This window comes from Lasioglossum baleicum, chromosome 1, assembly GCF_051020765.1.
Source record: "Lasioglossum baleicum chromosome 1, iyLasBale1, whole genome shotgun sequence".
In the NCBI taxonomy this organism is placed as follows: domain Eukaryota; kingdom Metazoa; phylum Arthropoda; class Insecta; order Hymenoptera; family Halictidae; genus Lasioglossum; species Lasioglossum baleicum.
In genome coordinates this window covers 1583391-1609597 of record NC_134929.1, presented here as the reverse complement: position 1 = coordinate 1609597, position 26207 = coordinate 1583391, and the positions used below count along the sequence as shown (strand labels likewise).

The following is a 26207-nucleotide window of genomic DNA, read 5'->3' as shown; positions in this document are numbered from 1 at the left end:
ATTACCGAAGATTCGTACCAGATTTCACTACAAAAGCAAAATCTTTAATTGACCTTCTAGGAAAGGGCAAAAAATTCAAATGGACTGAAGAACAGGAAAACAGTTTTAAGCAGTTACGTGAAGAACTCTGTCGAGAGCCTATTTTACAATATCCAGATTTTAGCAAACCATTCGTCGTTACAACAGACGCCTCCGAATATGCCGTTGGAGCCGTGCTTAGTCAAGGCGAAATAGGAAATGATCTGCCGATCGCTTATGCATCGCGCAGCCTCAACAAAGCAGAGAGAAATTATTCAGCCACGGAAAAAGAATGTTTAGCAATGGTATACGCCGTCAAATATTTCCGACCGTATGTGTACGGAACAAAATTCACATTGGTTACAGATCATCGACCATTAGTTTGGCTACATTCTGTGAAAGATCCGACATCAAGACTCATGAAATGGAAGCTCCGACTATTAGAATATGATTATCAGGTCGTCCATAAATCTGGAAAAACAAATAAGAATGCTGATGCATTGTCACGTAATCCTACTTCCATCTGTTTACCACTCATCCCGAGGGAAGTCAAAGACCCCGATTTTAAAATCCAAATACCGAAAACAGCTGTCGACGCTGTTTCAATAGGACAACGCGTCAGACAACTACATCGAGACCGAGAAAAACGGCCGAAATATCAACAAACAAGCAGCAGTTCAGATGAGACGGAACAACCCGCCCTGGGGAAGGTTCAACGCTCACCAATTATTAACATAAATAGAACTCTTCCGAGTTTATCTAAAGAGATAGTGATGCCAGACGAAGATCAGGACAACGCACACCATTTTTTGCCCGCAGCAAACTCCACAGAAATTTTTTCTACGGATAAGAATACGACCTTATCTGGTGATTTAATTTCGTTTGAGGAGCCACTGGAAAACACCGTTATAGAGAATAGGAACAATTTACAGCAGGATGTACCCTACATACCGCAGGTACCATTTCCTGAAATAGGTGGAATTTTGCAACGCAACGTGATTCGATTTCCAAACAATATAATACGCGAAGCAAGGGCACGGCAACTGCCTGATCGCACAGCCGACCCTTACCCATTCTTTGACGCCGATACCGATGGTTCTTCTACCGAAACTGACTTGGAAGCGCCGCCGGAACCGAAACAGAGGATTAGCATTTCTTCAAACACCCTTACCGCAAAGGAAGACCATTATGTACATTTCATATCAGCTGATCGCAACCTAATAACCCCCGTAGGAAAACTGTTACTGGACACGGGATTGATAAATAAGCAAGAACTTTTAGCTGCACGACCGAAAAAGGGACAGGTCATAATTTCAAACAATGGGTTATTTAAAACCTTCAGCATTGTAATTTCCGATAACTTCTATGATAAACCAAAAAGATTGGATATAATTAATGGATTGAAAACTCTTCAATCTGCTTTAGAACAAAATAGGAGCAAATCTTTTCGAATATCCGCCACCGGAGATCATCATAAATCATCGCCTGATGAACTTTTCAAAGCATTAAAAGAAGTCTTTACAGATTCAACTTATCAAATTACAATATGTAACTGTGTTATTACTACACCTTCCGTAGAAGACAGGCAAGAAATCATCCATGAAGCACATGATAGCCTAACAGGAGGGCATAAAGGAGTTACAAAAACCTACAATCGCATTCGATCAAGATTTCATTGGCCGCACATGCGCAACGAAATTCAGGATTACATCCGAAAATGTAAAAGTTGTCAGGAGCAAAAATTAGTCAGTACGAAAACTCGACAACCTATGTTGATCACCGACACACCGTTGGACGCATTTGAAAAAATTTCATTAGATACCGTTGGACCATTACCAATTACACCTGGAGGGAACCGATACATTCTCACCATGCAGGACAATCTAACCAAATATTGTATTGCAGTAGCGATACCTAATATCCGAGCCACTACCATCGCAGATGCTTTTGCACGGCATTTTATTGCAATATATGGGACACCTCGAGCCATACTCACGGATAAGGGAACCAGCTTTATTGGAACTCTTATGACAAATCTGTCAGAAATATTAAAGATTAAACAAATCACCACCTCCGGATACCGACCACAAACTAATGGATCATTGGAGCGAAGCCATATTGTTCTTACAGAATACCTCAAACACTATATGGAGAACTACGAGGATTGGGATTTATTAATTCCGTTTGCAATGTTTTCTTATAACACGTCTGTTCATGAAGCTACCAACTTCACACCATATGAATTAATTTTTGGTAAACAGGCTCGAGAGCCAACCTCATTTCCAACCGGTACAATTTTGAAGACATATGGAGACTATTTATCGGAACTAATAACAAATATAGTCCGAATCCGTAATATAGCAGCAAATGGAAACCATGCATAACGATCTTCTAAGGAGCAGGACTACCTCCACCGACAGCAGTCTCTACCTGAGCACCACCTAGCAATAAGTACACTTACACCTACACTACACTCGTTAAAAATTTTTTTCTCTTCAGTTTATTTTTTTTTCTCTCCACTTTTTTCTTTTTTTTCTTAAAGTCTATTGTATCTAGGACGTTTCCTTCCTGATGAGAAAGCATCACGGGAACCGCGATGTTTCTTCTTGGTGGGGAGATGTTACGGATGACGAACAGGTGTTCAATATCATCTCTGGCAGAAACCGTCCTAGATAAACGAACAGAGCTACCCTAGATAAATCTACATAATTGTTTAGGTTAGTTTAGGGCCCAAACGTACGCACGACCAACTGGTCGTTGACAAAATACGAATGTTCACTTGAAGGGTACTGACAAGTACCACCCGTCATTGCAGGGCTATATAAGCCCTTACATTTCTACTCTCGTGGGCTAGTACTGTCGTAATCACGAATAGTGTCGCGTCGTGCTGCATCTCGGAAGTCAACTACCAGTGAGATCGGACGTTCGTTCCTTTTGAATCAAAGTTTAACCGTACAGATTCCGCGAGTTCGGTCTAAAATCTGTTAGGCAGTGACAAGGTTGCTCCGAGTCCCCCGCATTGCCAGTGCGTCAACACCGTGCGTCTTAGCTTAGGTAATATCACCTTTCAATTTCTTTCTTATTCTAAATTCAGTTCATTCGCGACACAAGTACACTTGTAGAACGAAACTCTATAGTAAGAATATATTTGTCTTCTTTGATAATTAACTCAAATTCATTAAACCCATAATTATCGTCCAATATCCTAACCAAGTAATTGAACGTCCCCACATGATACAATCTTACCGCTCGGATTGTATCAATTAAATTATACTAGTTACGAGGCTTACTAATTATCCTAGCAATTCCCTGATTAACCATCAGGTTCTTTCGCGACATTCCAATTGTCCGAACAGAGATTTATCCAACCTAGCGGCTCCCCAGTTTTGCATTGGGTTCGTCCGCATCCTAACAGCTCCCTGATTTCGCATCAGGTTCGTCTGTGCTATTATACAACCTCCTAGCAGCTCCCCGGTTTTGCATCGGGTTCGTCTGCGTTTGACTCCATTCCTAGAGGCTCCCTGACTTCGCGTCAGGTTCGTCCTCGCTGTCAATAATCCTAGCGGCTCCCCAATTTCGCATTGGGTTCGTCCGCGTTCCTTAACTAACAAATTTATATCATATTCCTAGGGTAATAACCCTTCGCCGGCCACTCGTGCTGCTCGCGGCCCTGGCTCGTAACAGAGGTTAGAAAGACAATGGATACGGGCACACTAACTGATCTAATAGCCGCTGGATTACCAAATTTTATAGCTGATAAAATAGACAGGAAAACCGTGGAAACAACAGAAGAATTGTGCAATGAAATAGGCAAGCTAGAACATTATATACACAAAAAGATTACAAATACAAAAAATACCAAAGAGGAAACGCAAAAGAAAATGCCATGCAAAATATGCAAAGATAAAGGTAAAGGAAACAGATTTCACACAGAAGATAAATGTTGGTTCAATGGAGAGGGAAAGAGATTAGAAAACACCTCATTGTTGGATATTGAAAATTTTGAAGACCAAAAAAACTAGAAAGTACGCCATTAATCTTGATCAAGGTAACCTTAAATAATTTACTAAACGTTCAAGCGGTGTATGATTCAGGATCAACCATATCTTTAGTAAATTCAAGATTACTGGATCTAAAAACAAATAGACTGAGCGATGAAAATAAAATAAACTTGAAGACGATTAATGGTGTAAATAAAACAAGTGGAGTTGTTAAATTAAAAATCAAGATTATGAATATTGAAAAAGAAGTCAATGTATGTATTACAGATAATGTTAATTTTAATTATAACTTTCTTATTGGTCTTGATTGTATAAGGAAATTTAAATTAAGTCAAAATGATAAACTGGAGATCGAACAGAACAACTTAAATAGCGATTATAAAAAAGAAAAGTCTTCAATTCCCGATACCATGGGTAAGATAGATAAAATTGATAATTCACAGGTGAATGAGAATCAAAAATTTGATTCGAAAATAAATTTCAATGAAGATATTGGAATAAATAATTTTGAAGCCACAATAAACGATTTAGGCGGAAGAATGAAGATGAAAATAGAAAATCTAATAAACGAGTATTCAACGATATTTGCAAAAGATAAATTTGATGTTGGGACAGTGAAAGACTATGAGGCGAGGATTGATTTACAAATAGATAAATACTGCAGTAAAAGACCATATAGGTGTACTGTAGAGGACAAAAGAGAAATTGAACAGCAAATCGCAGAACTCCTAAAAAAAGGACTAATTGAAGAATTCGCGGTCACATTGGCCTTTAAAAAAGACGAAGGAAAAAAAGCCGATTATGCATAGATTTCAGAGATCTTAATAAAATAATAGTGCCTGAACCACAGCCGTTCCCACGGATAGAAGATCTTTTGGTAAAAACACGAAACTGTAAATTTTTCACAAAACTAGATATTAACTTGGCATTTTGGTCAATACCCTTGCGGATTGAAGACAGAAAAAAACAGGCTTTGTCACACAAGAGGGTCATTTTCAATGGACCTGCTTACCCTTTGGTCTGAAAACGTCTCCAGCAATATTCCAGAGAATCTTGAGTAATATTATTAGAAAATATGGACTATCAGATTTTACGAGAAATTACATTGATGACATCTTGATATTCTCCAAAACGTTTGAAGAACACATGACTCATCTAGAAAAATTACTAAAAGCAATAAAAGAAGAAGGTTTCAGGTTAAAACTTACAAAATGTCAATTTGCTATGGACTCAGTTACATATGTAGGGCATGTGATCAAGTACAACTCAGTTACGCCAATGAAAGATAATTTAATAGCTATAAAAAAGTTCCCAACACCAAAAAAACCAGAAAAACATCCGACAGTTCCTGGGTAAAATAAACTTCTACAATGAATACATACCAACAAGTGCTATTATTCTAAAACCATTACACAAACTGCTGAGGAAAAATGAAAAGTTTGAGTGGACAGAAGAGTGCCAAAGAACATTCGATTATCTGAAAAATTTCTTGTGTACAGAACCAGTACAGTAAATTCTCTATAAACGCGAAAATCTTTCAACGATAAACGCGAAAAAAATATCCCCTCCAAATTAATACACTGACTCGGCTCGGTATATCGGTGTGAACCACTACAAACGCGACGCGGAGAGTCGCAGTCGTCGGCACAGTTCAAACGCGCCCGTGAGTCATCATAACGTTACACCACAGTCAAACTTCTTCATTTTCCATGATTCTGTTATGGGATTTTCACAACCTTATTTCTGGCATTTTTCTGATTAGAATGATACCAAACACGATATAATTTAAGCAGAATTTAGTGGTTTAATTGACGAGAAAGTGTTGAGCGCAAGGAAGGACAGCGTATGTGAAAGAAAGAGACGCAGAGTCGCAGCGCGCCGGCACAGTTCAAACGCCCGTGAGTCATCATAACGTTACACCAACAGTCAAACTTCTTCATTTTCCATGATTCTGTTATGGGACTTTCACTACCTTATTTTTGGCATTTTTCTGATTAAAATGATACCAAACACGATATAATTTGAACAGAATTTAGTGGTTTAATTGACGGTATGTACATATGAAGTGACTTTAGAACATAAGAGTATGTATAGCGAGTGAAAAAGAAAGAGAAATTGCGATCTCGACGCTAGGCAAAGATTAAAAAACGAGAAAAATTACTTTATAAAATATGCTGAACTGTTTTATATTTTTATTATTTAACGTTCGGTTTCGCAAATATAAAGACGCGATGAACTATGACCGATCATGTCGCAAAACCGAACACCGTGTCAAGTCACGCGCGTCGCTCGCTCCATTACAATTTTTTGATAAGAAACAAAATTAAGTAAATCTTAAATAAATCTTAAGTACATTACTTAAAACAGTTGAAAAACTACAAAAAGTGTGCCTTTTCCTGACGGATGCAAACGCTCCAATTCGATAGGTTTCCTTCAATGGTATTTAAACTGTAGAGGTTTAAATGACGATGGACGTTTCGGGCGCAAGGAAGGATAGCGCGTATAGAAAAGAAAGAGACGCGGAGAGTCGCAGTCGCCAGCACAGTTCAAAGGCCCGCGCGTTGTCTCGCTTTACACGCGCTGTCCTTCTCTACGTTCGGCTCGGCCTTTGAAGCTCGAAAAAAGTAGGACCACGATCGAAAAACGCGAAGAAATCCCCCCGATGCGTTCGCGTTTATAGAGAATTTACTGTATTATCAATATATGATCCAGAACTGCCCATACACATCTATACAGACGGGAGTCTGTCAGGACTGGGAGCAGTAATAAAACAACCACAACCAGAAGAAAATGGTAAAGAAAAACCAATCGCTTACTTCTCAAGAAAGTTAAACGAAGCACAAAAGAAAAAGAAAGCGATATACATAGAAACACTAGCAATCATAGAAGCAGTGCTCTATTGGCAACACTGGTTAATGGGAAAATCATTTAAGATATTCACAGATCACAAACCATTAGAAAACCTTAACATAAAAACAAGACCAGATGAAGAGTTAGGTGATTTAACCTTGTACTTATCACAATTTGACATGAAAATAAAATATAATCCTGGAAAATTCAATCTGGAAGCAGATTGTCTCAGTAGAAACGCAGTATTGGAACCAGAAAATAATCAAGAAGAGATGTTGAGAACAGTGAATTTTGTAAGTCTACAAGAAATCATAACGGATCAAAACAACAATGATAATATCAGTAACACAGATAAAAAGTTGATACAAAAAAAAGGTGTATTTTTCAGCAAGATAAAACAGAAAGAGAAAATAATTCTGACAGAAGAATTCAGTAAAAATTTGATAAAAGAAATACATATAACTATGGGGCACATCGGCATAAATCAAATGATGTCCATGCTATCACCATACTACACATCTAAAAATTTCTTAAGCAATATAAAAAACTTATGTAAAACCTGCGAGATATGCATAAAAAATAAGACAAGAATAATAAATAATCATGGTCTACTTTCACAACTGGGTCCAGCAAGCAAGCCATTTGAAATAGTATCAATAGATACAATAGGAGGATTCGGTGGAACAAGGTCGACAAAAAAATACATGCACTTATTAGTGGATCACTTCTCGAGATACGCATTTATATTAACTTCAAAGACACAGATGAGCACAGATTTCATAAAACTAACAAACGAAGTACTAAACCAAGGAAATATAATGTAACAGACCTACATAACGTAGGCCTGCTACGAACAAACCCCTGTCACACCTCCACCGGTTATACACGACGACGCGAATCTAGTAACGTACCGCCGGCCTCCTGTCAACACAACACCGCCTGTACCGCACGCTCCCCGTACCTAGACCCGGAGCCCCCAACGGAATCCAAAATCAAATTCCCAAAACGTTCAGAAGAAGGTATACGTCACCATCAAAATACCGCACCGCACCACCATCCCTTACCACCAAACCATCGATTAATAGCGTTAAAAGAATTTATCACGATGAGATAGGCCACGTTGGCATTGATAAAACCATACATGGAATTGTAGGACATTATTGGTTCCCATGTCTGAAGTTACGAGTAAAAATTTACATTGAATACTATTTTTTCGTGAAATAAATTTTTTTCTGAGTATCTACGAAAAACTAGTCCATTAATTAATACGAAGTGTTTGTGTTCTTTGGTTTCCAGTTCCTCCGCTAGCCCTTTTAGTTTCGCATCTGTTAATTGCTTATACATAATTTCATCTTCAGTCGTAATAGAACTTATCATCATAACGCTTCGGCTCAGACAATCAACGTGTAGTAATGCATTGCACTAATGAATTACAATCAGTAATAACGCGAAACTTTATGCCATGGATATATACATGAAAACGCTCTACAGCTCGTACGATAGCAAGCGTTTCTAATTCATAACTGTGATAGTTTTTCTCGGCATCGGAAGTTGCCTTACTGAAATAACCAATTGGACGCATATAACCATCGAATTGTTTTTGAAGCAAAATGGCTCCAAAGCCTAGACTACTAGCGTCTGTATGTAATTCTGTATCCGCAACAGGATTATATATACATAATACCGGCGGGTTTGTTAATTCTACTTTTAATTCTTGAAATGCCGTCATACACTCTTGATTGAATACAAATTCTACATCCTTTTTAATCAACGCCTGAAGCGGTTTAGTTTTAACAGAATAATCTTTAATAAATTTTCTAAAGTAATTTGATAACCCTAAGAAACTTCTTAACTCTTTAATATTTCTAGGACACAGAAAATCTAATATAGCTTGAACATGACGTTTGCATAGCGTAATACCCTTTTCAAGCAAATCATCTATTATATCCTGTAGCTCTTTCTTTTCTGTCATCGACATACGTTTCGGTGTGTATCTAAAAAAAGAGTGGCCCTTTAAATGTACATACACGCAATGACCGTCTTCTACTCTATCGATTTCCACGTTTTCAACCTCTCCAAATGTATTTAACAACTCCTGTCGATCCTTTAAGCAAAGGTTTTTATCTAAATTTTCTGTTATTATATCAAATTTCTCCCTCTTCTCAATAGCGTTAATAGTAAGAATACTTTTGACATCTTCATCGCAGCTGTAAACATGTTCGAAAGTACATTGGTTATTAAAATAGGTAAACTTTAAATTAGAACTATTCACAAAATCTCTACCGATAATCGCATCGTATCTCATAGTTTTATCATCTACTACTAAAAAGACAATATCAAACCAAGAATCCTTAATATTCCCTAACACAATTTGGTCATAAATTTTACCATAAATTATAACAGGAGATTCGTTAATTCCATTATAGTTAATTTCCTTTTTAACCTTTAGTAATCCGCGATCTCGAAATAAATTTTCGTACACCGATTTTTTTAATAAGCTAACTGGGCTACCAGTGTCTATTAAAGTACGTACTTTTGTCCCATTACTCAATCTATAAATGTAAACAAATGGCTTATCACACTCATCCTGAGGCATTCGTTCGATGTGGGTGATTTCCTCTGCTTCCTGATTTCCCACTGCTTCTTCCACGGAGAATGAGTCTGCATCACGACGCTGCACATGATTCAGAGCTGCACCCCGACGATTTTCTCTGTTTGGACACATTGGACTGAGATGATCCGGTTGACCACACTTGAAACATTTCGGTCTGGCCATTGTACAATTTTGCGACAAGTGTCCTGGCTTCCTACACGTAAAGCACACCTTCTCTTCTGTTGCATTGTTTCTTCCTCCAACTTCATTTGCTTTTCTATTATCATATTTCGAAAATGGTTCAGTCTTTCTGACGACCACATGTCTTCTGTGATTCTTCGAACGTGTTCGACGAAATCCGGAACATTGTTTATCCAAGTACTTAGTACTAGTTTTCGGAGTGTAAAATCTTTCACCCCATCAGCCAAGAGTTCAACTTTTTCTTTCTCCGTCAACGTTAGAAATTGCATAAGATTCAATTTTGCTTCCGCATACTCCACAAATTTTTCCGTGTGTGATTTCCACGAACGGGCACGTATCCTTTCTAACATTGTAGTATACGATTCTTTTCTTTCAAAATATCTTCTAATTTGAAATCTGAATTCATCCCATGTAGAAACTGACTCCAACGGTTGACGATTATACCAATCCAACGCCCGACCTTTTAGTTGGCTAATCGCCGCCAAAACCAACACATCATCCTTAAATCGATACATTCGAGCCACACATCCGACTCTCTCTAGCCACCTTGTCACATTTTCTTCATCATTTCCCGAAAAAGAAGGAATCAATTTTCCTGCGCATTTCAAATATTCCTTCATCAAATATTCGATTGATTTGAATCCACTGGCACTTGTTCCGTATTTACGCGGAGACTTTCAGTTGCAGTTAACGAAGATGAAGAACGCTGTCTCTCTTCCATAATATGCACTACCGCGTGCACAATTTCCTGCATATTAATTTCACTGACCGTTCTACTGTTCAATGCATTCCCTCTACTCTGCACTACTGAATCTGGATCATTATGTGATCCTACATCTGGACTGTCTTCACCTAACATCATTTCCATTGAGGTTGGCCACCCTACACGCTCAAAATGATCTAATAATCGTTCCAAGATTTGTACTCGGCTGCCTTTACTAGAAATTTTCAAGCGAGCTGCTATTCCTCGAAGGTCGTTTATCGATGAACTCTCCAATATCGTTCGGTCCATACAAAACCGTACTGCTACTTCAAGTGTTTACAAATCACCGGCAACTGTCGTACCAACAAAGACGTGTCTATAAGGATGTCCTTATTGTCTACCCAGAGGTGACTGCGTCTCACTTTCAAAGTGTCTCGAACGTTCTATCACCAACCGAAAATTTCACTTAGCACAAAATCGTTCTCTATCAATCCCATTAAGCATTGATCAATATCCTCGTAATACTCGTTACCACCAATAGTTAAATCCTTATAATCAATCCAAGCAATTATCCCACTTCTGATATTTGAACTGTAGTAAGTAACAGTTCGAGTTGTCAGGACAACATATTTATTTGCACATGAACTTACAAGAATTGGATTATAGGAGAAAAGAATATATATAGAATGTTATAATGAGATATCGCCTACGGTCCTTCGTGGCCAGTATCTCTCTCACTCTCTCACACACACACGAGCAGCCCTTCGCCGTGACAACAATTATATGTTCGGTTCAAATCTTCAACTCTATCTGCTCTACTCTCGAATACACCTGTTTATATAAACATCGTTCACGATTCGCGTCTTCCGCATTAGCCTACAGGGGGTAGCGGCCACCAGTCGCGAATAACACAGCGAATTACTAATCATTACATTGTTCGCGCCTACACATTTTACAACTTTTTCGTGCGGGCCTATATTGAAAATTTAAAAAGTACGTTTTCTAGGCCTGCGTAAATAACATGCACTGTGAAAGTTTCATCGAAATCGGTTGATGCGGGAAAAAAGGACAGGCCTTGAAAGATGTAAGAATTCTTCGATATAGGCTGAAAATCTGCGATTTTTACCATTTTTAAACGTTTTAAACGTAGCTCATTGCAACGTTAACCGATTTTGACGAAATTTTCAAAATGTGTTTAGTCGACACAGATCTACAAAGCGTATTTTTCAATTTTTCAATATGGACCCACATAAAAAAGTTGTAAAATGCAACTCTTAGTATTTTTCCATACAATTCCGATCAATTGCAATTTTTGAAAAAATTTCTTTTCACATCCTGTAGTAAACTAATTGCTCTAGCTCCCCAAAAAAGTTCAAATCGTTTAGTACAATATTAAAGAAGTTCTCGTCTGTTTTAGAACGTCCGAATATTAATTCGAGTAACTGCAGTTCCAGTATCCCCTTTTTCCAGGATTGCAAGGGTGCGGGATTCGCCTCTTCTCATCTCTCGATAATGTGGGAATTGGAAGGTTTTGGTGGATATCAAGTTCGCGTGTAAGATAACGTAAAAGAAAATATACTTTATTTAAGATCTAACGATACTAAGCTAACTTAAACTAACTATATCAAAAAGAAAAGTCCACTCGGTACTAAGCTGTTCTACGCTGTGCAGTTCGATCTGCTCGCATTGTCTTCCAGAGCCACTCTGCCTATTTTCCCTTCGTCAAGGGCTCTCGTCGCCAGTCGTTCTTTTACTTCTCCCCCACGATCTATACCTGAGTAATAAATGTAACGGTTTTTTCCGCGAAGGTTTGGGACTGTTTGGGACACGGTTCTGCAGGCCATCGCCGCTCGCCTGCAAACTATCTGTGTCCCAAATGGTCAGGATACAAAATACTTAAAGCTAGACGCTCTTAGACCTACTGTTAATTTATTCGAACCCCACAATAATAATACAAACACGGGGTTTCTCACTAGTCAAAAACGCTGGATAAAAGATCGATCTAGGGCCCCATCTCCCTCAAAAGTCCTATTTTCCGTTTACGAGGCGAAATTTGCATTATTCGGAAGCATACAAGCTATTTTCATATACATGCTGCCGAATAATGCCAATTACGCCTCGTAAACGAAAAAATAGGACTTTTGAGGCAGATAGTGTCCTATATCGATATTTTATCTAGCGTTTTTGACTAGTGAAAAACCCCGTATTTGTATTATTATCGAGAGATGAGAAAAGACGAATCCCGCACCCTTGCAATCCTGAAAACGAGTCTACTCCCTTTTAATAAACTAAAGCAAGGATTTGAAACCAAGGAGTATGTTCGGTTGCAGGTAGCTACGGTTATAAAGTTTAGTACCTTAACGGTATAAAAGGTCCAAATACATCTGGCTACATCGGCTGTGCTTCTTTCGGCTGGCTAAAAATCACTTTGTTGGGAGGTACATCTGGAAGGTCTTTAGCTGAATGTTTTATGTAGTTCCTTTTTCATTTGGAGCAACCTAAGCATTGGAAAAACCGAAAAAATACCGGTATTATTTCGGTTTCGGTAGAAAATTGATCGTGCCGTTATTCGAAGACTTTCAATAAATCCACTATCCACAGTCCAAATTCTATCTCGAGTTTAGTCTTTTTTTAATCGGAAAAACGCCACACGAAGCAGCTAGCGTCATTTACATGAAACAATTACGAAAAATAAACAAGGTCTGCAATTTACTTGTTAGTGGTTTCATGCCGATATGCCTGGCTGGCCGTGGCGCGTCGGGTTACCTGGCCGTATTTATTGCACCACTTGGCCACGGCGACCGAAGCCTTCGCCGCCCTGACAGAAAATTATTCGAAGCTACACCGTTTCTGGTTTCCAGATGGCTGGAAAACCCCAAGGTTTGGTCGCCACATGTGCGGTCTTGGCGAATCCTAGGTCCCGCTTCAAGCACTAGCTTAAATTTTGTTCCGTTCACCCCCAAATGGGACTTTCACCAACATGTTCAGTCGCGTTTTTAACACTTTTTAATGGGTTGAATGGGTTGTTAACATTTTTTTATCTTATTAGGAATTTATTAACTTCCCGATTTTATAGGGAAGTTATTGTAATGACCCCGAAAATCGAAAATCGATTTTTTAGCAGATCTTCACGTTTCATGGTCATTGCAGTCATTTTAGACCATTTTCAGCAAAATGTTCGTATGTGTGTGTGTGTGTATGTGTGTGTGTGTGTGTGTGTGTGTGTGTGTGTGTGTGTGTGTGTGCGTATGGCCGTTTCTATGTAATCAAATTTTTCGTTAACGTTTTCAGGAAAAGTAACAACGCGATCAGGATGATGAATGATGCAATCGATGTGCCCCGCTGTAACTTAGAGCTGATTAGATTTTGGTCCATTTTGGTCAAGTATTTTTTTAGTTTTTTTAGTTTTTTCGAAAGAAGTTCATTCAACAATGCAATTTATACGAGAGAACGGAAAGTTTCCACCGAAGGAACAAACGTAATTGCACAAAAAATTTTTTTTTGATTTAAAAAAAATTTTTTTTTGTACCTTACGATGATGTTTCCGCTTACATTAATCGAAAATTATCCCAATGCAAGAGTGAGTTAATCATCTCTACTCCCGAGAATACATTTTCAAAGAATACCGATGAAAGTACAAAAAAAATTTATATTACAATCTTTAAAAAAACAATCAGTTCAAAACGAATTATTAACTGAGATTAAATTGAAAATTAATATAAACTATATGATAATTATTAACAACATTGATGTTGAAAACGGATTGGTTAATGAAGCACACATGCGGAATATTAGAATGTATTACTTTTCAAGAAAATGCTAAAATTCCGTCTATATTATGGTTAGATTTTCAATTGGCCAGAGTAGGAGTGAAAGTAAGAACTCGTTATCGTAATTATATGAAAAATGCAAATATTGATCAAAATTTTACACCAATAATAAAAATATCGAATCAAGTAAATATGTCGAGTGAGGAAAAATATCAAATCACACGTAGTCAATTTCCAGTGGTTCCTGCTGAAGCGATTACGATTCATAAAAGTCAGGGACAAACATACGAGAAAGTATGTTTGGATTTTAAAAAATCAGAAAGGCGAACTTTACAAATGTTGTATGTAGCACTGAGCAGAGTTTCAAAATTGAGCGCGGTTCATATATTTTGGGACAATTTAAATTAACAGTATCGAACAAAACCAGGATCAATACTGCAAACCCGGATAATGAGGAGTTGTATCGTTTGCGAAAAACTAATTAAGACAATTCATTTTGCAACATTAGTATGCTATAACAAGGAACCAAGCGAGCAACGAGCATACGATGTTGGTTTAATGCGACGCCATATAGCAAACATTTTGATAAGTAGAAAACTATTGAATTTCCCTGAAAACGTATGATCTTCTTAAAACGTACACTTAATAATGATAATAATATACTGCAACTAACGAATCGGGAAGTTCTTTGTGTGGCTCGTGGAGAGTCACACACCAAATAAAAAAAAAACATTAATAGCTATCGGTACTACTAGCCATGCGTACCACTAACCCTTTCGCAAGAGCAGTCCTATCCGCGAGCTTGCAAAGCGAGCGAACAAAAACAACCCTACTCGCGAGCGAGCGAAGCGAGCGAGCAACAATAACCCTCTAGTTTTAGTTAGTGATCATATTCATCGATAAAAAAAGATGAGTATACGGTACTATTTATATTGAGTCCTACAAAATTGTAATTAGATTTACGATTTCAATTATGTCTACTTGTTCTTTAAATACAGTAAAGACTCCCGTATCCGTACCCCCATTATCCGAATATCCTAATATACGGACGTTCTATATATTGTCCGTATGTTCTGTTATCGCCGCGCCGCTCGCGCTCGCTGTGCCGGGATTCAAATGCGCGCCGTCTCCAGATTCTGACTTTCCGACTCATGCTTCCGAAACTTCGGCAACGTAAAAAACGAAGGAACGCGTCGGCGTCGATCAGTCGAGCAGGTAGTTCAAACAGACAGAGTAGAGGTACGCTTGTCGTAGCGCGCAAGAAATCGAACAGGCACTCAGACGGACAGAGTTTTCACGTTACCGAAGTTTCGAAAGCATGAGGCCGAGGCGAAAAGTCAGAATCTGGAGACGGCGTACAGTGGGACCTTTCGTCCAAATCGGAGACAAAATCGAAGAACTTTCGATAGAAATGAGGTAGAGCGATGAAATTTTTTTTAAATTAAAGCTGAAACATTACAGAATATGGGAAAAATATGGAGATTATGGTACGAACGTTTTTTAACCTTAAGAAAATTCGTTAAACATGTAGAATTTCAAGAAATCGATTTTGCAATATCCTGAGGTCGTAGACAAATTTTGAGACCAGATTTGAAATCAGCGTGAAAAAATCTACGGGAAATGATATATAGTAAAAATTTAAAAAATATTTTTCCGCGCGTGGTATTGGAAAAACCTCAATTTTCTCGAAATTGTGCGAGTTTAACGAATTTTCGCAACGTTAAAAAACGTTCTTACCATAATTTCCCTATTTTTCCCATATTCTGTAATGTTTCAGCTTTAATTTAAAAAAAATTTCATCGCTCTACCTCATTTCTATCGAAAGTTCTTTGATTTTGTCTCCGATTTGAACGAAAGGTCCCACTGTGCGGCGCTCATGAGAATCCCGGCACAGCGCGCGGCGCACATTTTGCTATAACTTTTGATCTAAAAGAGATATCGAAGAGAAATTAGGCCTAAATTTTTTTTAGGCCTAATGATGTAAACGGAAATATATTTTGCATTTTTTAAATAATGTTTTCGTTGATTCTTAAGGTATAGCCGGAAAAGATGGTCAGAAGTATGCAACCAAATTTGTTTTTAGTCACGTCATGTTCAACAGAAAATCATGAAAAAATGCATGAATATTCTATCGAATAGCATACACGACTGAGATTTTTTCAAAATTTTTGGTTGCAAAATCGATTTTTAAACGAATCGGAAAACATAAAACTGCCGATTTTATATCGGTCTTCAGTTGACCACATTTATTTTATATTATTACGTTAGTTATGTCTAATCCTGATTATTAATGTGTATTTCTTCAGGTTTTTTTGATTATGAAAACATGTTTTATAAAAATTGAAAACCTCCAAACATTCGAAGAAAATGCATATTTTGTATTGAAGTGTTAGAGACTCCAGTTTTATAAAAATTCAGTACTTGGATATTATTGAAGGAACTGTTCTTAATTTTTTAGAGATTGCATTGTCGTTAACAAAACAACTATGCGGCTGCGAATCTTCTGGCCCCGAATCGAATCCCGCTGCTTCTGTTTCTTTCAGTAAATACTTGTTGCTTCGAGTTTTAATGAAAAGTACAATCAAAAACATTTTTTTATTGTCTACATTTATTTTCAACTTAAAGTACTGCATCAGTCCTTTAAGTTGAAAATAAATGTAGACTGCAAACAATTAAAAAATGTTTTTGATTAAACTTTTCATTATAACCCGAAGCAACAAGTACATATTTACAGAAATAAACGATTAGCAGCTGGATTCGATTCGGGGCCCGAAGATTCCCAGCCGTATAGTTGTTTTGTTAACAACTACCCAATCTCTAAAAAATTATGAATAAATTAAGAACAATTGCTTCAATAATATCTAAGTACTGAATTGTATCTAATTGTAAGTACTGAAACTAAGTTTGTTAGGAGGTTTTTAATTTTTTTAAACATGTTTCCATAATCCGTAAAATCTGAAAAAATACACATTAATAATTAGGATGAGACACAACTAACGTAATAATATGTTTATATGGCAATAATAATAAGTAATAATATGGCAATTTTATGTTTTCCGATTTGTTTAAAAATCGATTTTGCAACCAAAAATTTTGAAAAAAATCTCAGTAGTGTGTGCTATTCGGTAGAATATTCATGAATTTTTTCATAATTTTCTGTTGAACATGACATGACTAAAAACAAATTTGGTTGCATACTTCTGACCATCTTTTCCGGCTATACCTTAAGAATCAACGAAAACATTATTTAAAAAATACAAAATATATTTTTCTCTGTTTATACATCGTTAAAACCGATTTTTCAAAAAAAATTAGGCCTAATTTCTCTTCGATATCTCTTTTAGATCGAAAGTATAGCAAAATGTGCGTCGCGGCGCGTGCCGTGCCCAAGATTCAAATGCTTGCCGTCTCCAGATTCCGACTTTTCGCCTCATGCTTTCTTTCGGTAACGTGAAAACCGGAGGAACGCGTCGGCGTAGATCAGTCGAGCAGATAGTTCACACGGACAGAGTAGAGGTACGGTTGTATGTGTAGCGCGCGTGCAATCGAACAAGCACCAAGGCACCAACACGGGCAAGCGCGGTCGACACAGACACAGGTCGACACCTCACCGCTCACGGATACGACGATACGTCAGGGAAGGGGAAACTGCCGTTCAGTTTTCAGCAGTTTTTAGTTGTTCTCTCAACAGTTCTCAAGTCTCTCAAGTTCTCGTTCGCTTAGCTCGGTCGTAATTGGTCGTAATATCTGTGGTTGTCAGGAGGACGCCGCATGTCACACACTTTCACTTTCGAGATATTGTCGTTTAATGTTTTGATCACTAATGCTTTGACAAGGACATTGGTTAAATTGTATTATTTTTTCGAGCCTTTTGAATTGATTTTCATCACGTTTTTTCTGGTAAATACCTAATCCTACACTATAAATTCAATAAATGCATAAACTGAAATTTTTTGTGGTTACACGTTACACTCGCGAGTGCGGTCTGCGTTGCGGCATTTGACTATTTGACTATTAGATTGACTTGCTTGGATTATGTGATTACGTGGATTACTTGGATTACGTGCACTACGTGGAAGGAAGGAAGAAAGGAAGGTATTTGTACATATTTATATTGGTTAATCGGTTTCATTTTGCTCAAATGTCTCCCAAAATCTGCGCGTGAAAAAGCGTGAGAACACTTGTCGGCACACCACGCGACAGTGCCATGTGCCATCACGTATGAGGTGCTACGGGGCGAGTATGTTCACTTCAATGTAGAGTCCAAAATAGTAAATTGTTTATTTCTTTATCACTTTTTTTTATCACTTTATCACTCTTTTCATTATCATTATTATCATTTATCACTAGACAAATCCAACACAATTCAGCTTTGACCCATTCAGATTAGAATTAGCTTAGCAATATTCTAAATCGGCAAAATGATGGCTAAAACCAATTCAGTAAGGCAAGTATTTAATCTTCTTCACTTGCTTCTCATCATGGAATTTTTTCATTTCTGGTAGTACATTCTTTTGTTTGTCGTTCAACTTTAATCGATTTTTTATTAATATCATTGCAATATTTGAATCAGTTAGGTATATTAGTTGATGAAAAACATCAAAAGACCTTTTGTAATTGTAGCACCAGAAATTAGAAAATTCGTTGAGATGAGAAATAAGCGAAGAAGATTAAATACTCACCTTTACTGACTGTGTAATTGAAAATCTAATTTACAGAAGGGAGGAAAAATATAATGTGCTATCCAGGGAAGGAGGAGAAGGAAGCTGCGGCAACCGGGGAAGAGAGACCTCTAATTTTTCGCGTGGTACGTATATCTAATTATGCCATTCAACGCACATACATATATTGTACATTACTGATTTTCTTTGTATTTTTGAGGTATCCCGCCTATGCCAGAACGTGCTACAGGTCACAAGTTTGGGGAGGCAGAGGCAACAACGTGTAATAATCACAATATATACAGGGTGAGTCACCTAACGTTTGTACCTTAAATATCTTTGTTGTTTCTAAAGATACGTAAAGTATGGTAAGGACAAAGTTGAATGGTACAATGGGGCTGACACGACGCCAAAAAGTTTTGTTTTATGTCATTTTTTTAGAGATATCAAGGTCATCTTGACTTCTTTAAATCGTTTCAGGTATTTTTTAATACATCAATCGATGCAGCTGGACATCATTGTAAAAGAAGTACTAATCTATGTGTGTCGAAAAGTTAGTAGTTCACGAGATATTTCAATTTAAATAACTCTAAAACACCATTACTGTCGTACTAAGACGTTAGCGTTTACATACTTGTGTAACGTTTACAAAATATTAAAAAATGATGTTTTGTCAACTTTTTTATCTGGGCATGTAACGATAATTAAAAAAATTCGTTTTATAGATTTCGGTAACTTATATGCATACTAGGGTGGTCCATATTTTTTCACCAACGAATTAAATGCACCGCACCCCCCATAATTGTTCCTTTAGGTGAGAAAAAAATTTGTGCAAAGTTTGAGATCGATCGAAAAAAAGGATCACGTGCCTCAAAGCGACTGAAAATTTTGAAAATTGTGAAATTCACCTCAACTATGGAACATGGCACATCGTTGGATTTGTCTTTTTTTTCTGAATAGGAATATGGAAAAATTATATCATTTCTTTTAAATAATAATAACAATGACCTTGAAATTTCAAAAATATGATTTCTAAAAAATTTTTTTATTTTGCCATTATATTTACCTTATTGAACAATGCAAATTTCTCCTCTGACATTTTTTCGTACAATCACAAATAACAGAGATATTTAAACATTTCCATGTATTACATTTTATTTATACCTGTACTGAAACAAGACTTTAAGAAGCCTAAAGTGTCAGTTTAGCTATTATACATTAGCATTGAACAATAAACAAAATCAACTTGTACTTTGCATTACGAAGTACTTTTGTCAACTGTTAAGTAAAATTATTAAGTAAAACTATTTCTGCTACCACAATTTTTTGTCAACTGGCTTTGGTTTGCAAAATATGAGCTGCAAACGACTTTCGTAAGGCAGAAACCAGGTACAGTTCCGTACCTGGGTACCCTCGATGCCGTCCATTAACATAAAACGCTATAAAACATTTCACCGGGATTAGGACCCCTTAAATGAGGGTAGCGAGGGGCAGCGGACCCGTTTACAACTGTCCGTACTGAACACTGGACCCACGACGGTCAGGTACGAGGGACGTTTAGTACACGTGCGTCGTGCACCCTCCAGGACAATTTCCCGTTAGTCTACCCCTGTTTTCCTGACACAAGGGCGAGCCAATCAGAGACGCTACATCGCTTCGCGATACGAGGGGTGTTATTTTTAGCACAGGATAGAAAGAAAGTTATTACCGTAGGATGACAAAATAAATTTATTTCTTTGTCGAGTTACAAACTGTCGGTAAGAAGTCGCGAGGAGAGTCGCGTGCGTTCTGCTCTGCTGAACGGAAAGTAATAATCGCCAAAATCCCCCTCTCTAAGGCGGCCACCACCGGCCCTCGTCCCGGCCACCCCGCCGGCTTCGCAGGCCTACCGGCCCCGGTTCGACCTTCAGGTCTTACCGTGCACGGGGTCCCAATTCGCAGGACGGTGATCACACCCTCCTCCTTGGGCCAAAAAACGGGCCTAAACCGCTGTTATCAGCGACCGTACCACGCGGCATATACATGTGTCTTTCAATCAACCTGCTGTCCAACACATGTTTCGCGATGCCAGCAGGAATCCCCACTTCCAGAGGTTCTCAAACATAATTGACCCTCGCTCTCCTCGCGCCCCCTTCTACACTCGTCATTCACAAGTAATAACACGCCAATACAAACGACAACTTAAACTATGAACGATACAATAGACGCAATTCGGTTTGCAACAACATAACAATCATAAACATTTTACGAGAGGATACTAAATATACGTCCCCGAAGGTAGAAATTACAATAAACCAAAAGAATTTCACTCTGTCCGCAACAAGGGGCACTCTCCAAGGTCCGCGCTCCTTCACGACTATTAGGCCCTTTCCGGACCCAGACAAAATTGTATAAAAGCCCTTCCGAAAATGGATCATCAGTCATAGCTGATTTAACCACCGAACAGTGCACAGAAGTCCAATGGAGAGTAGAAATCACGGAAAACTGTTCTTATTAGAACATGACGAAAGTCAAATTGTAGGCGCTAAGTTGCCATCGATAGGGCAAGTTTTAAGAGTTTTGTTTTACAATTTACGGAAAGTGAAATTGAACCTTCGATCTAGCCCATATCTTGTTGTGAAAGAAGTGGAAGTGTTGTGGGAGAAGGTAAAAATTCCATTCAGGCAAAGCCATCACAGCATCGAGAAATTGGAGTCCTTATACCAGAAGTGGAGGCTGTTACAAAAGAATTCTACACGACGATCGCAGCTACAAGATAACAAGGAACAACAGTTTCTTGATCAATTAGATGATCTTTTCGATATCGCACATGTTGATGCTTTAGAAATGATCACGATCGATGAAGATAAACAATTTCTTCTGAACCAAAGAAAAAAAGGACGACCAGGATCGATGATTGGAGGAGTTCGAGTTCTTTCCGCAAAAGAACAGAAACAAGCGCTTCGTCAAGCAAAAGAAGAAGCACGTCGAGTTAAAACGCAAGCAGCTATGCAAGGTACGTTTATCCAGAAATTATTTGTTTTAAAGTAAAATTGTCGAAATCTATTTCTCTATACTCATATTATTCACATTTTTTTACAATCAGAAGAAACAATCAACTTTGCATCAATTGCATCACCCGACGACGACGAAGAAAATCGGCAATGTACTGAGGATGAGGATGAGGATCCTGCGCTGGAGTCCAATGCGAGCGATTGCGATGCAACAGAACCTGGTCCGAGCAAACCTAAACGAAAACGCGGTTCAAAACAGGTTATTACGCTAAAGCTTATGTCAACACTTGATGCATGTAAAGTTAGTGACCGCGATGCTGCCCGTATAATTGTAGCAATTTCTCAAGCTCTTGGTCACGACATTAATGATTTGACCATAAGTCGATCATCGATTCGTCGTTATCGAACAGAGTTGCGCAAGAAACACAGTCAAATGCTACGTGCAGCTTTTTCCCAACATGAAATTGATGCAGTTACTGTACATTGGGATGGTAAAATGTTACCTGCTCTAGTCGGCAAAGAAAAGGTGGAAAGGTTGCCTGTCGTTATAACTTGCAGAGGGCGTGAACACTTACTTGGAGTTCCGATAATCCCGACTTCTACTGGAAGAGATCAAGCTCTTGCTGTCCATGATCTACTCAAGGAGTGGGACATATGCGACAAAGTGCAAGCACTTTCATGTGATACGACAGCATCTAATATGGGTCACTTGCAAGGTGCGTGTGTAATTTTAGAGCACGTAATCGGACGGTACTTGCTATATCTTCCGTGCAGACACCATATGTACGAAATAGTTTTAAGCGCGGTTTTTGAGAAGAAGATGTCCCAGTCTACGGGTCCAAACGTGCCAATTTTTAAACGCTTCCAGCAAGCGTGGCCCAATATAAATAAATTAAACTTCCACTGTGGGGTAGAAGATCGATTTGTCAATCAAAAATTAGAAAATATACCACAGCTAATAAATTTTGCGAAACAGACTCTGGAAATGCATCATCCACGGGAAGACTATCGCGAATTTATTGAACTTGTGCTAGTATTTTTAGGTAATACTTCAGAGTACCGTTTTCGAGCTCCCGGAGCTTTCCATCATGCTCGGTGGATGGCGAAGGCATTTATTGTATAAAAATATTTTTGTTTCGCGAAGAATTTGAATTAAGCGAAGAGGAGACAAATGGAATTCGCGATATATGTCTATTTATTGCAAATTTATATTTAAAAGCATGGGTAGAAGCTCTTCTCCCGACGAAGGCTCCGCAGCAGGACTTTACTTTTATTAAATCCTTATATAAATATAAGAAAATAGATAAAGACATTAGTCATGTAGCGTTAGAAAAATTTTTGAGACACTTGTGGTATTTGACAACAGAAAATGCTGCGTTATCGTTCTTCGATAATGACATTTCCATAGAAACAAAGAAACAAATGGTGGAGGCGTTAAATACCACTGATAGTGGCGGCGGTGATTATTATAAAAAGTTTGTCCTCCTACCAAGTAATGTAACCGACCATATGGAGAAGGATATTTCATATTTTATAACAGATGAAAGTCGGAAGTTTTTTAGTAGATTCGGCATATCGGCAGAATTTTTAGAAAAAGATCCTATAGTTTGGCAAGATGAACCATCTTATAAAATAGGTTTAGATATCGTTAAAGCTTTACCAGTGGTTAACGATAAAGCAGAAAGAGCTGTTAAGTTAATGCAGGACTATAACCAAATTTTAGCGCGTAGTGAGGAAGAAAAACAGATGATACTACAAATTGTAAAAGATTACCGTCAGCAATATTCTGATATAAATAAAACTACCTTGGCGAAAAATATGTAAATATTACATATAACTTACATTTATATACTTACATTACATATAACACCATCGGTCAAAATATGCTACATTTTGATGTAGATATTTAAATATCTCTGTTATTTGTGATTGTACGAAAAAATGTCAGAGGAGAAATTTGCATTGTTCAATAAGGTAAATGTAATGGCAAAATAAAAAAATTTTATGGAAATCATTTTTGAATTTTCAAGGTCATAGTTATTTTTATTTATAGGAAGTCATATAATTTTTCCATATTCCTATTCAGAAAAAAGACAAATCCAACGATGTGCCATGTTCCATAGTTGAGGTGAATTTCAAAATTTTCAAAATTTTCAGTCGCGTTGGGGCACGTGATCCTTTTTTTCGATCGATTTCAAACTTTGCACAAATTTTGTTCTCACCTAAAGGAACAATTCTGGGGGGGGGGGGTGCGGTGCTTTGTATCTCGATAAAAAATTTTCACAGGTATAGCTTTGGACCACCCCAATCTACACGGTGTTAGATGTAGCAGCTAAAGTAGATCGCGCGATTACCAGCCACAGCGGCATGCGTGTCGTCTCAGATAAGCGAGGCAATATTGTTCTGGCGATCGCACATTACACGCACTACGCGATTCCATGTTTAATTCTTACGCTTTGTACAGTCACTATTACAATATACATTTATTACCTAAATTTACATTACGGTGTGGTCATTCTACGTGTACAAAATACATTACACATACCATTCATTATAACTAGAATTTTCTATTTTCTCCCATCTTTCTTCTCTTTGTATTTTCTTCTCTCTCTTTATTATTTCTTCGCTGATTAGCTCTTTTTTCTTCTCTATCATATCGACCCATTCTTCTCTTTCCCACCCCCTTTCCTCAAAGAATTCCTCCCTTTCTTTTTCCCACCCATCACTTATCCCCCCCTTTCTATCCTTCCTTCTAATTTCCTCCCAACATATTCGTGCTAGCTCCCCTCCTTTTCCTTCACTTAGTTTCTTTTTATATCCCCACGCTCTTAACCCTGTACTCCCCCTTAATAATTCCCTTTGCAGTTCCTCCCTTACCATATACCCTGGCGTATATCTCCCCACCTCTAAGACCCACTTCAAATACCTCTCTTGCATTCTTTCTATTCCCTCCCTTTCTTTCCATCCCCACACCTCTACCCCATAACTCAATACCGCCCAAACCAGTTTATCAAATAACCACACCCTTCTGCCCCAGTCCTTCCTAAACCTTCTTTTCCCTATCCCCCACACCTGTCCCATTATCGCCGCCCCCTTCCTTATTCTTTCCTCTATATGAGCCTTTTGCCCTCCATCTCTCGCTATCGTATACCCTAGGTATTTATATACTCCCTAATCTCCTCTACCACCTTATCGTTCCATTTCCATGTCACCTTCTTCCATCTCCCCCTGCTCTCCTGCATCTCATCACTTTTGATTTTTCTACATTTAGTTGCAATTTTTTCTTTTCTAGGTATCTTCTCAGAACTCCTATCATGCCCTTCATATCATCCTCATCCTCCGCTAACATAGTCAAATCATCCGCATAGTCTAATGTATATATTTTTCTCCCCCCACTTTAACCCCTCCCCAGCCTCCCTTCTCCAATTCCTCATCTATGTCCGCCAGCAGTAATGTGAACAGCATCGGGCTGAACGGACACCCTTGCCTAACCCCTCTTTCTGTCCAGAATTCTTTCCCTTCTTCCTCCTCCACTCTTACCTTACTTTTTGTTTCCCTTAAAATTTCCTCGCATCTCACTACTAGTCCCTCTCTTCTTCCCCTTTTCCTCATTGACTCTACCAAAATCTCCCTGTCTACCGAGTCGAATGCCGCTTTTAAATCTACGAACATTATAACTAATCTCCTTTCCTTTCTTTTCACCTGTCTATTAATTAAATAGTTTAAAACATATATATTGTCAATGCATCCAAGCCCTTTCCTAAAACCTGTCTGACTCGCCGGTAACAACCCCCTCCCCTCTACTTCTTCCCTCATCCTTTCTGCCAAAAGTGCCGCATATACTTTATACGCTGTTTGCGTCAGCGTTACCCCTCTGTAATTCCCCACCACACTATTGTCCCCTTTTTTCGCAATCGGAATTACCACCCCCTCGGACCATTCATCCGGCCATCCCTCCCCCCTCCATACCCTATTACATACCCTCCATAGCCATTCCTGTACCTCGTTCCCTCCATGTTTCCAAACTTTATTCGGTATCCCGTCCCCCCCTGCTGCCTTCCCTTCTTTCAGCCCCTTTATTACTCTATGTATTTCCCCTTTTCCTATTTCTTTCTCCCCGTCATCCTCTCTTCTCTCTGTCCCGACCCCCCTCACCCTCTGCTCTACCCCTCCGAACAATCCCTTGAAATGATCCTCCCACTCTTCTATCCTTATTCTCTCATCTACCCCCGCCCCCTTTCTCCTTTCCCTATTCACTATTGCCCATACCTGACTTTCCCCCTTTTTATACCCTCCACCTCCCTTTCCCATTTTTCTCCCTCTTTCTGTTTTTTCTCCTCGCACAATATCTTGTATACCCTTTTCCTTGTTTTATATTCTTTTCCCTCTCCTCCCCTCTTTCTCCATGCCCTCAATT

General features: G+C 38.3%; 1 protein-coding gene across 2 annotated transcripts; it reads left to right on the top strand.

The window, feature by feature from the left end:
- The first annotated feature begins 20713 nt into the window (after nt 1-20713).
- LOC143210244 (uncharacterized) lies at nt 20714-23127 on the top strand. 2 transcript variants are annotated; one of them, XM_076426938.1, is made up of 2 exons: nt 20714-21792; nt 21886-23127. In XM_076426938.1, exons 1-2 carry the CDS (start codon nt 21258-21260, stop codon nt 22911-22913), a joined length of 1563 nt encoding a protein of 520 aa, XP_076283053.1. In that variant the 5' UTR covers nt 20714-21257; the 3' UTR covers nt 22914-23127. The 2 variants fall into 2 exon arrangements, with proteins under 2 accessions (XP_076283053.1, XP_076283045.1); XM_076426930.1 differs by having other exon boundaries at nt 21883-23127.
- The last annotated feature ends 3080 nt before the right edge of the window (nt 23128-26207 follow it).

Coding starts and splice junctions, on each gene's coding strand:
- LOC143210244 (XM_076426930.1), top strand. CDS start 21,258: ATGGAGAGTAGAAATCACGGAAAACTGTTCTTATTAGAACATGACGAA. Junction 21,793..21,882: donor AACGCAAGCAGCTATGCAAG/GTACGTTTATCC, acceptor TTTTACAATCAG/AAGAAACAATCAACTTTGCA.